Here is a 12,099-nt window from a genome sequence, read left to right on the forward strand (position 1 = left end):
GGCCGGTTGGAGAAGGGTGAGGAGGAGCCTGATGGGGTCTGGCGGGTGGAGCCTCCCCCGAAAGCAGCCCCTCGGTTTCCGGGGAGAGGGGGAGGAGTCGGCCCAGGGCTGGGCTGCCTGGGGGCTCCGGGCACTAGGGTGGACCCCCGGTTGTGCAGACTTGACTGAACGGGTCTTGGAGTATTAGGCACTGGAGGCGGAATGTTATCAGGCTTCGCGCCCACGTCGGGCCTCGGGGGAGGCATTCGGTTCCTCTGAGGTTCTGGAGGTCCGCTTCTGTGGCCTGGAGAAGGCACAGGGAACCTCCCTGGGCCACTTGGGGGCGAGAAAGGTTTGGCAGATGTGGGTCTTCCTCCTGGTGGCAAAATCGGGGGTCGGCTCCCTCCAGAATCTGAAGAACAGAAAAAAAAAAAAAATCAGAAAGTTAGGAACCTTAAAGGCAATCAGAGAGCTAGAGTAAATTGCCAGCTCTTGGAAGCCCTTTCCTAGATGCTGCAAACGACAGGTAACTATTACTTATATAAACTAGGCTTTGTGTGTCCTTCCTGGAAGCAGCGGGACAGATCACAGCTCTCTGTTTCTCTTCTACTCCCAGATTCCACGACCCATCAGCTTTCAAAGGGATTCTGGAGAGCTCTCTTGGCATTATGGATGGACAAGAACCAGGATGAGGTTGGTAAGAGTTCTGGAGACATCCCTATTCATTACAAGAGGTCGAGAACAGGATGGCATTGGTACATGGGATTTCTGCTAATGATTTTCTTTTCTCCCCATCACTATCCCTGTCCCCCCACCCTGTACCTCTCAGGTTTGAAAAATAATGTAGATTTCTTAGATGAAGAAATTAGTTATCCCAATGTAAGTTTCTGTATGGGAGGGCTTACCTAGAACCTTTAAAGGTAAATTTCTAAGAGAGAATGGGAAAATATAGTGGAAGAGTTATGATTGAAATAAGAAACTGTCAAAGGAAAAAGAAACTGTCAAAGTTTAAAAGAGTTGACACCAGTGGATGGTCTTAATCTACAAACAAGTAGGCAACTATACAACGTTTTTCCCTACTAGGTCAGCTTCTACTTTAATACTGACAGGACAGAACAACCCTACTATTAATACATAATTAATATTCAACTACTTTGGTTCAACAAAGGGAAGAGCTAAAGAGGAACCAAAGTTATGGAAAAACCCAAACCACCACCCCAGAGTCTCTTAGAACCTAAACTAATTCTTGAAAAATGCTTAGTCTGAAAAAACTTGACCCAGTTCAACTATGAGCTAATTAATGTACCAAATATTAACCTGCTATACTATACGCCAGCCATTATTCTAGATGCTAGAGGCAGAGGAGTAAACAAAACAGAAAAGATCTGGCTCTCTTGTAGTTTATGTTCTTCTGGGGGAGATAAACAAAAAACCAGTAAACATAAATATTTTCAGATAGTTATAAGGACTAAAAAGAAACTAAAATAGGCTGATGAGATGAAGAATGCCCAGAGAGGCCAGGATAGATGGGGGTGGCCCTTCTGAGGATGTGACATTTGAGCTAAGGCCCACCATGGAGAGGAGGAAGAGAAGTGCTTCAGTCAGGGCCAGCAGGTACAAAGACCCTGAGGTGGAAATGAGCTTCTAGCTCAAGTTAAAAAACCAAGGCTTTTATGTGTGTGGGGCACAGTGAGCATGGAGGAGAACCCTACGAAATGTAGCCTGAGTGGCTAGCAGGGGCCGGGTCATAAAGAGCCTTGTAGGCCAGAAGGCGTTCAGATTTTATCCAAGGCACAATGAGAGACATTTGGCTGGATTTATGAATAATGTGAACTCTAGAAAGAATTTTTTATTTTGACTTTAGCACTAGACATGAGCTATATTTTCCTTGACTGTGTGGTATAGTTCTATGTCACCAACTTGTGATAAGTTTTACCTTCCAAATTTGGATTAAAGGTGCAGTTACTATCCACATATATGTTACAGGGATGGGACCCATTATGCAGATAGTATACTATGCAAATACTGTAGCATTTTGTGTACTAACTTAAATTCCATCTTCATTTCATTGTTTTACTTCCAGTTGTCTTTTGCCTGAATTTCTTCACCTACTGTTAAAAGTACTGAATGTATGCATTTGTCAGTTGCCTCAAGTCCTTTCAGTGGGTTTTAAATAAACAAATTTAAATGCAGGCCTGGCAAGATAGAATCTCTCATATTCTTGAGTCTCCTTCTAGATGTTGACAATCCAAAACTAAAATAGCCAGGTAACCCTGAGGATTCAGTGACTTTATCTTCATATGAATGTGACAGTTTCACACTTTCCCAGTGGACATTTTAAAAGACCATAGAATTAGAAATAAAATTCTTCTAACACAGTAAACATTAAAAAGTAAAGTTTCATGGGGAAATTTCTTGAGCTTCTGTCATAGTCAGGGGAGAGTCTCACACACTCTGTAAGGTTTTTTATTTAGGCATGACCAGGTTTAACTTTTTTCTGTGCCATCGTGTTCACAGACAATCCTGTAGGACTCATTTCCATGGCTTCCTGCAGAGAATACTTAGAATCACTAGCTCTGAAATGCCAAATGTCAGGCAAAACACCTTTTTAGATTTTGTGAGATATGTAATTATATTTCATATGACGTGCTCCATTGTGTATTTGAAAAGAGACCCACAAGTATTTACTACACTCAACAGGTGGGTCAGACTACCTCACAAAGAAAGCTGAATCTGCCAGGTCACCAGGCAGAGTTTCCAGGGGTGGCAAGTCCCATTTGCTCCTTCCTTTTCTTCCCACTCTAGCTTACCCTTTAGAAAAGTACAAAAAAGTACAAGTTACCCCAAGGACACTGGACAAGTATTTAACAGCTCGATGGAGCTGTCTGATCCTGATTTAAAAAGAAAAAGAAAGAAAAAAAAAAGATGCTAAATAGAGTCCCTCTTTTTGTAAAAAAATTATTTCATTTATTTTTGGTGGCGTTGGGTCTTTGTTGCTGTGCGCAGGGTTCCTCTAGTTGCGGCGAGCGGGGGCTACTCTTCGTTGTGGTGCGCAAACTTCTCATTGCAGAGCGGCTTCTCTTGTTGCGGAGCACAGGCTCTAGGTATGCGGGCTTCAGTAGTTGTGGGACGTGGGCTCAGTAGTTGTGGCTCGCAGGCTCTAGAGCACAGGCTCAGTAGTTGTGGAGAACGGGCTTAGTTGCTCTGTGGCATGTGGGATCTTCCTGGACCAGGGCTTGAACCCGTGTTCCCTGTGTTGGCAGGCAGATTCTTAACCACCGTGCCACCAGGAAAGTCCCTTGAGTCCCTCTTATAAAACAGTGTTAACATTTCAAGAAATCTAAAATGTTTCACAGGGCACAGTGCCTTAGAGGGGATGCCAAGTCTCAAAACCGCCAGACTCAGCCTGGTCTTCAGTAACTAAGGAAGGAAACTCTCCTTACCACTCTCCCTGTTGGCTGTGGATCTCAGCTTTGGCATCCCAGCCTGGAACAGTCCTCCCAAACCGGGTGGTCCACCCCCTCCAAAACTCCCACTGCCGCCTCCGCCACCACCACCAGCTCCTTTAGGTTCTGCAGAAGGAAGAAAACACAGCCTTTACACATGTATGAAGACACCACCAGAGAACTTTACCAGTCCTCGCCCAAGTAAACAATCACAATACAACAGGGAGCTGGCAGAACCTAAGCCCATGGTGGACACCTGGAATTTCATTAAAGGGTAGGACTTTAAGGATTCACCCTATCCTCCGTCAGAAAAGCAGAGAGTTATTTCTACTCCAGGGCAGTCGCAAGCCCAGAGGTAGAAGAATCAGTAATAGATAATGACTTTCCCCTGCTTGGCTGGCTGCCACATGAGTTAATATCTATTGTGTATCATAGGATTTGGTAAATGAAAGTATCTTCAAAGAAAGAAAGTCTTAAGGGAGGAGATGCAATAAAAGGTGAGAAGAAAGGAAACAGTAAAAATAAAGGAGAAGAAAATATAATATCCCATAATTTTGCTTCATTGAAATACCCACATTTTTGGTGTATTTTTCCCTGCCAGGTTTTGGTGGGTTTTGTTTTTTCATTTTACATATTTTTTCTCACGACCAAATTCACTACATAGTTTTCAGCCTGCTTTTTTCAGTCAACACTTTATTGTTAGCATTTCCCATGTCACTAAATATTTTTTGAAAACATGAGTTTAAAGGATTGCATTGTGTTTTAGAACACTGAATGTACTGTAATTTATTTATCCATCTACCTATTTGATGGCCTTCCAGGTTGATTTCAGTTTTTTAATATCATAAAACCCAACAGTAGACTTTAACATTTTTAAAATTCTTTGCAACTTGAGACGATGCAAAGATTTTGTTTTATTTTGCATTTGTTGCCAAAAAACTGTGAAAGATTTCAAAATAGGCAAACAAGAAAAAAAAGGAAGAAGAAGAAAGAAAAAGATTACTAAGTATCCAGTCTAGCCTTCTGGGTTATTTCCCATTGACTTTGAGCTAGTCTGCAACTCTATTAAATTGTACAAAACTGATAATAATGCAAATGATATTTGTCCATAGAAATGCATGTTGGTTGTGTTCAGTGTCATGCAATTGATTGACCTGTTTTGCACCTATCTGTAAATTCATTTCAACACTCACCTGCCTACATACGTGTGGTGCTTCGAATTCTCCTTTGAATCGATAACATTATATTAGTTCCCTCATTAATTAATGAGCTAAATAAAATCTTTGATATATGTTTATTTTATATCTGTATTAGAGCCATGATTATACCCTCTTTAAAAAATTGTCTCTTAACAATTTATGTATGTATATATGTTTTATGAGGTTAAGTCCTGTTTAAAGTTCTACCCCTGGAAAACCTTGTTGAGTCTTTAGTATTACACGAGATCTACAAATTAATCTGGGAGAACTGACACTTTCATGATATTTAGACTTTATGGAAACATGGTATATTTTCCCACGTCTTCTGATTTATTCAGTAAAGTTTTGTAATTTTCATGATGTGGGTCACCCATAGTTCTTTTAGAGTCACTTCAAATACATTTTTGTTTGCTGAAATTATGAAAGGAATGTTTTTCCTACTATATTTTGGACTTGGTTATTATTGGCATCAGGAAATTTCATTTGATATCTAATAAATCACTTTCCTGCATTTTCAGAATTAAAATTTATTTTTTACCTTGGATTTTCTAGTAGACAAATGCTCTGCAAATAATAAAGGTAAGGTGTATGCCTTCTTTTCTAAGAGTTGTGTATCTTATTTCTGTTTTATATAAGAAATTACTTTGATGACTGAGCTTCCATAACAGTGTAAGTTATTAATGTTTTATTAATTTAAAGACAATTTATTTTAAAATAATTATAAAGAATATACATTTATATATTTATCTTAAACATAAATTATTAACGTTATTAGTATTTTAAAAATAAAGGAAATCATGTTTTGATTTTAATGAGAATGCCTCTAATGTTTCAAAGTTACATTTTTTAAAAAATAAATTTATTTGTTTATTTTTGGCTGCATTGGGTCTTTGTTGCTGCGTGCGGGCTTTCTCTAGTTGTGGCAAGCGGGGGCTACTCTTCGTTGTGGTGCACGGGCTTCTCATTGGGGTGGCTTCTCTTGTTGTGGAGCACAGGCTCTAGAGCACAGGCTCAGTAGTTGTGGCGCACGGGCTTAGTTGTTCGGCGGCATGTGGGGTCTTCCTGGATCAGGGCTCGACTTCGTGTCCCCTGCATTGGCAGGCGGATTCTTAACCACTGCACCACGAGGGAAACCCCCAAGTTACATACTGACTGTTGGTTTGAAATAACTTTTTTTTCTAAGTATTCGTGGTTAGCAAGGATCCTTCCACTCTGGGTTTTTAAGACTTTCTTATGGCATGGAATTTTATCAAATGCCTATCCAGGATCTACTGAGATCATTATATGGTTTTCCTTATTTGATATGATGGATATACAGACTTTCTAACATTAAAAATGAGACAAACTCTGGATTTGGTGAATTATTTTTTTAACATACTATTGAATTAGAGTTTTTGGATTTTTAGTTAGTATCCTCTCGTCTGTGATCATAAGTGGTCTATAGTAGGGTTTCTTAGCCTTGGAACTATGGACATTTGGGGTCAGATAATTCTTTGTTGTGGGTGACCATCTTGTTCCCTGTAGAATGTTTACAGCATCCCTGGCCTCTACCCACTAGGTGTCAGTAGGAACCCTCCCTCACCAAGTTGTGATAAATAAAAATGCCTCCAGGCATTGCCACATGTCCCCTGAGACACTGATACACCAGCTTTCTTTCTGTATATATGCTGCCTTTGTCATGTTTTGATATTAAGATCATGCCAATCTCATTATACCTAACAGATAGCTTTCCATGTCTTCCTGCATTTAGGAATGATTTATATAGCATCTGAATTTGTTGTTTCTTAAAATCTGAAATAATTTTCTGATAAAATCATCTGGCTCTAAAGCTTTTTAGAGAAAAAGTAATTTGATAAAGTTTTCAACTTTTTCCTTGCTCACTGAAGCTTCATGAATGATTTTTGGTAAATTTGTACTTTTCTTAAAAAGTTAAATTCTTTAAGAATAACTTCATTGTAGCATCCTTAATTTTAGAAAATCTGCTTTGAATCTTTTATTTAATCTGCTTTCTGAGCTCTATTTATTCATTTGTGTTTTCTTTTTTTCTGGGTTAGATTGATCATAAGTCTGTGTCAGCTCTGTATCTTTTCTAGGTGTGGAACTTTCTGGGATACTTATGGGAACTCTGCTGATAGAAGAAACAATCTGATACCGAACTCACAAGAATTACTTTGCCTAGTACGATATATCAAATTAGAATAACAATTTCTGGAAGTGCATGCAAAATTGCTTCCATACAAAATTTAAAAGTTTTACTCATTTAAATTATTGCCAATAATATTAATAATGCCCTTGACATTAAAACGTTATTGGTTGATGAACAATGCATTCTGCAATACTGCATTTCATAGGACACCTTTACCTGGTATTGAACATTCAAAGAGATCGATGAACTTGTTCTATCAGACATCGTCCACTAGTGTTCTTAACTTGCAACAGTTGTACAGCTTTCCGATAGAGAAGCTACACTAGTTGAGGACAGCTAACTGGCTCTAGGTCACTCTGCAAACAATTAAATTGGAGGACAAAGCTGACCTCAAGAGTTATATCCTGCATAACCATGGTCAACATTTTGACATAGAACCCAGGGAGGTTTCACCTGCAAACAAATACAAAACCATGGATGGACTTTGCCACTTGCAAAGAGCTTCTAACAACAGTGTTAGCGTCCAGTTAAGTTCATGGACAACAAGGGCATGCATTGGGTTGCATCTGGTGTCCACAAGGCAAAGTGCATTCTTAAACATCACTGAGCAGATGGGAGGGAGAACTAACACTCTTTTCCATTTAATGAGAGAAGTGTATCTTGAAGAATATAATGAACTTCCACTAGTGGATTCAGGACTAGGCCCCAGACTGTCCATTCTCCTTCAACATCTAGGGAATTCTCCAGAGCCTAGGCTCCCTCTCGTAGTGGAGAGAACCACTGGGCTCTGGTCTAGAGGTTGGCAGTTTGTGGAGTTCCTCTGGCCCCATCCCAGGCACCACGATTCAATGGCTATTGGACCAGAGCTCCCCAGAAAGAAGCGACTGGGCTGGGCAACCCCAGGGAGAACCTTGTGACACAGATCAGGAAAACTAAGCAATTGACTATACAATAACCACACCATTTTGTGGGCATTCTGACCCAGAGGTAAGACTTCGTCAAAAGTCAAAGACCCTCTAGTTCCACTGAGGTGTGGTGCATTCCATCTGCACCACCTTGCCTGGTAACAGAGCAAAACTCAAAGGCCTTTGTCTTGGTCTTCCTCTTTTCCACCTTCCTCCCTCACCAATGTTCTCACCTAACGCTGATCTTTCTCTTCTACTCGTTAGGCACTTTTCCTAGAAATTCCTCCACTTGGCTAAAATCCTACATCGTTATTCACTTGTCTCCAAACTCCCTCTGGTGAGTTTAGGACAGTCTAATTCCTGTTGAGTCCAAGTGGCATCTGTGGTCGAGGATGAATTCTGGGCACATCTGGCTGGCAGTGGAAATGTGTGAGGAGTGTGAGATGATAGTCTTGAGGCCCAATAATTAACTTCCGGTAGATTCTAGCCATCTGTAATGTTTCATTCTGTTGTAAATGTTAACAAGTACCCACCTGTATGGTGGGTACTTGTTTGTTTACACATACCCTGCCTTGTTCCAGAAAGTATCTCAGATTTATGATGGGTCAATAAGCAAAGCTGTGATCTCATTTCCTCTCTCTCTAACCCCCTAATAATCATAACTACACTTGAATTATACATTCCAGGCAACAAAACACTTTCAGAAGCATTGTCTCATTTGATGCTCACAACAAACTTGTGAGGGTAGTAGAACAGGTATTATCTCCATTTTACAAATGAAGACAAAGGGTTGGAGATGGTCAGGGCTCGAACCTACATCCTTTGATTCCAAGACTAGGGCTCTTTCCATATTTCATGCTGCCTTTTGCTCTGTGGTAAGATGAGCAAAGGGTTAATTTCCAGAAAGTGCTGTAAAGAGTTGTGAATAATTCAGAGAATTGCTGCTGTGTGTGTCTTGGACAAAGAATTATTATACTGGCTTCCTGCAGCATTAGAGGGAACCCAAGCCAGAGCCATGGCCTACAATGAGTGATACAGTCCCTTATTCTGCTAGCTTTGCAGCTGTTGTTAACCAAAAAAAAAAAAAAAAATTTTTTTTTGGTGGGAAGAGTAGAGTTGATTGTTAGGTCATAAACCATTTATCTCCATGGAAAATAACTTTTTTCACTTACTGTCCAATATCGGTGCACTTCTGTCATTGGTGACTGTCTTCTTTAGTTTCTTCCCTTTGTTGATGTCGGAGAGAAGAGCATTTCTCCCAGCCTGCTCTGACTTACTCAAGGTAGGCTTTTCTGTATTGGCCTGAAAGGAAACAGGCAAACTTATATTCATCTTTTGAATTAAAATCATGTAGTACAACACTCGGTGGGGACAGCTAGCGCATTGGGAGCTTGTTATTAAGATTCTTGGCAATAGGCTGTAAATTCTCTACAAGTTTTAGACCCGATGTCACTCTTTTTAAGACCCAGACATTTGGGAGCAGAGGCAGCAATACATTACATTCATTTTTAATGCAGGAAGAGTCACTCCCTGATAAAAGTCTCTGAAAATTCAGACCACAATCTGGCCGTAACCAACAGAGCAAGGGGTGGATGGCTAGAAACGAGAAGGGAATTTTAAGTCTGAGAGGAATTTGCAGGATACTGTGAGGCTTCATCCTCTAGAATGTTGTCTGAAGAACATCTCTTTCTTGTCTTTTGGAACTAACCTGGTGCAAGAGGAAAATTGTCTTTATCAAAAAGGGTCAGCTGTATTTTTTTTTAATCCAGCAAAATTTTAGAAAATAATTCCCTCTGGTTACACTGACAAGAGATTTTTTTCTTTTTAATTTAAGGCAGATTGGAGGTATAATTTACAAATAGTCAAATCACCCTTTTAGTGTACAGTCCTGTGAATTCTGACAAATATATACAATCGTGTAGCCACCGCCACAATCAAGATATACAACATTTCCATTACCCCCCAACTCCCTTCATGTTCCTCTGGGCTAAGGTGTTCCTGATGTTTAATCCCTTTAAAATTTTTTTTTTTTAATTTCTTTTCCATTATGGTTTATTACAGGATATTGAACATAGTTCCCTAATCCCTTTGAAAGCTTAGCCCACAGAGACTGCACAGCTGACAATGGTGCTGCTTTAAAACCTTTGGGGGGACTTCCCTGGCGGTCCAGTGGTCAAGACTCCGTGCTTCCACTGCAGGGGTGTGGGGTTGATCCCTGGTCGGGGAACTAAGATCCCACAAGCTGCGATGAGCAGCCAAAAAATAAAAAAATAAATAAAACCTTTGGGTATTTTCTATAATTTCAGAATTCCTGGGAAAGATTCTTACTGTGAAATTGGGATTTTGTTTTTTCAGGGTTCTTTTAGGGAGTGGGAACACTAAGACGCCAGCAAATGGACTCGGAAGTAGGCATGTACCTGTGTCTGTCACACTTGGAAACTGGCTTGGTCTGGCCTGGTCCTGGGGAGAGTCGTCTTCCCCAAACCCAGTGGTACTTCTGGCAGCCGTGAGAGTCCTTTGAGGCTCGCCCCAGCCCTTCTGAAAGGCTCTGATTTCACAGATGCCAGCAAGGGCTACAAGGAGTAAACCTGGGCAAGTTTAGCTTGATACCTGACCCAGCTATTTATTAGAGGCAGAGGGAGAGCTAAGAAAAACCCTGAAGCAGGCTAAACAGAATCTCTGTGTATGAAACTGAAAGGGTCTTAATTAAATTACAAAGTAGTACTTGCTCACGATAATAACAGCTAACATTTATATAGCTTTTACTATGGGTCAGGCACCGTTTTTAGCATTTTAAGTATACTAATTCATCAACCCTGTGAGTCATGACTTTCATTTTAGAGTCAAGGAAACTGAGGCACAGGGAAGTTAAATTATCAACCCAGTTACCCAGCTGGTAAGAGGAGGAGCTCGGATTCAAAGCCTGGCAGCCTGACTCCGGAGCCTTCCCTATAACCTGACAGAAGGATAAACGCGGGGTCTAGAATGCCCTTCCCCGGAAATGGGGAGGTGTTAAAGAGTACAAACTTGCAACTAAAACATGAATAAGTTCTGGAAATCTAATGTACAGCATAGTGATTATAGTTAACAATGCTGTATTATATACTTCAAAGCTGTTAAGAGACCAGAACTTAGATGTTCTCACCACAAAAAAGAAATGATAATTATGTGATGTGATAGAGGCATTAGCTAAAACTATGGTGGTAATTATAATACATAAATGTATCAAATCAATGTGCTGTCCACCTTAAATTTATACAATGTTATATGTCAATTATATCTCAGTTGAAAAAAAATTAATAAATAAAATGCCCTTTCCCCACTGGCCTCCAACCCTCCTCTGAAGCAAGCCTGTTAAGAGCTTCTTGGCAGTCAGTTCCAGAAAGGCTCTTTGCATATACAGTTCGCTTTTGCTAATGGGATCATCGTCTATTGCTCTGAAACTTGTTTTTATAACTTAACAACATGCCTTGGACATCTTAGAAAGAGCTTTTTGAATTACCTGTTGTCTTCGTTTTAAGGATGAAAAAACCTGAGGCGTCTAGAGGTTAAGTGCCATGTCCACGTTGGTTCTCTTCATGGTTTTGGATCAGCAACCCTCCCTGGCCTCCTGTTCTGCCTCAAAATTTATTTTGACACCTGACCTCCTTGGGTGCTGACTTATCTCTTGACTGTGCTGTTCCACTGGATGGTGTCCTACGATGGCCACCAACATTTCCCTTTTCTCATCTCTAGATCCTGTCTCTCTAGGATCTTGCTTTTAGTCAGGTAATAATGGATAGAAATGAGTGGATAGGATAAACCAGGGTGTCCCAAACTTCAACCATTCTGGTACAACTTTTGTGACTTTTGTCATCTTCTCATGCTACCTGTGTTATTATTTAATATTTTTCATTAAGTTAATTCACTATATTATTTACTATACTATTTCTCAGTGAACATTTCTTTTAAATTAACTCACTATTAAACCCTGGGTGTGCCAGTTATAACTTTTAGAATACATATTGGGGCTTCCCTGGTGGCGCAGTGGTTGAGAGTCCGCCTGCCGATGCAGCGGACATGGGTTCGTGCCCCGGTCCGGGAGGATCCCACATGCCGCAGAGCGGCTCGGCCCGTGAACCATGGGCGCTGAGCCTGCGCGTCCGGAGCCTGTGCTCCGCCAACAGGAGAGGCCACAACAGTGAGAGGCCCGTGTACAAAAAACAAAAACAAAAACAAAACCACTGCTAGAATACATATTAAACACAAGCATTAAAATTAAAAAAAAAAATCAAGGCACATACGACTCAGCGGTGGTGCAAAACCTATACTTTTGGGTAAATATAAACTAGTCCTTCTATGTTAGCCAGATCACAGCTTTTCAAACTTATCTAAGGGAAGGACAAATTTTTTTTTTTTTTTTTTTTGGGACGCGGGCCTCTCAC

At 40.4% G+C, this 12,099-nt stretch overlaps 1 protein-coding gene across 1 annotated transcript in view; it reads right to left on the reverse strand.

The window, feature by feature from the left end:
- WIPF1 (WAS/WASL interacting protein family member 1) overlaps positions 1-12,099 on the reverse strand; it is a 35,165-nt gene that overhangs the window by 11,417 nt on the left and 11,649 nt on the right. Inside the window, exons 3-5 of the mRNA XM_024732842.1 lie at positions 8,848-8,977; positions 3,423-3,551; positions 94-391 (exon numbers count right to left, since the gene is read on the reverse strand). Coding sequence (XP_024588610.1) covers positions 94-391; positions 3,423-3,551; positions 8,848-8,977 — 557 coding nt within the window. The remainder of the gene's footprint in view (positions 1-93; positions 392-3,422; positions 3,552-8,847; positions 8,978-12,099) is intronic.

The sequence above is a fragment of the Neophocaena asiaeorientalis genome, unplaced genomic scaffold, assembly GCF_003031525.2.
Source record: "Neophocaena asiaeorientalis asiaeorientalis breed wild unplaced genomic scaffold, Neophocaena_asiaeorientalis_V1.1 scaffold96, whole genome shotgun sequence".
Classification (NCBI taxonomy): Eukaryota; Metazoa; Chordata; class Mammalia; order Artiodactyla; family Phocoenidae; genus Neophocaena; species Neophocaena asiaeorientalis.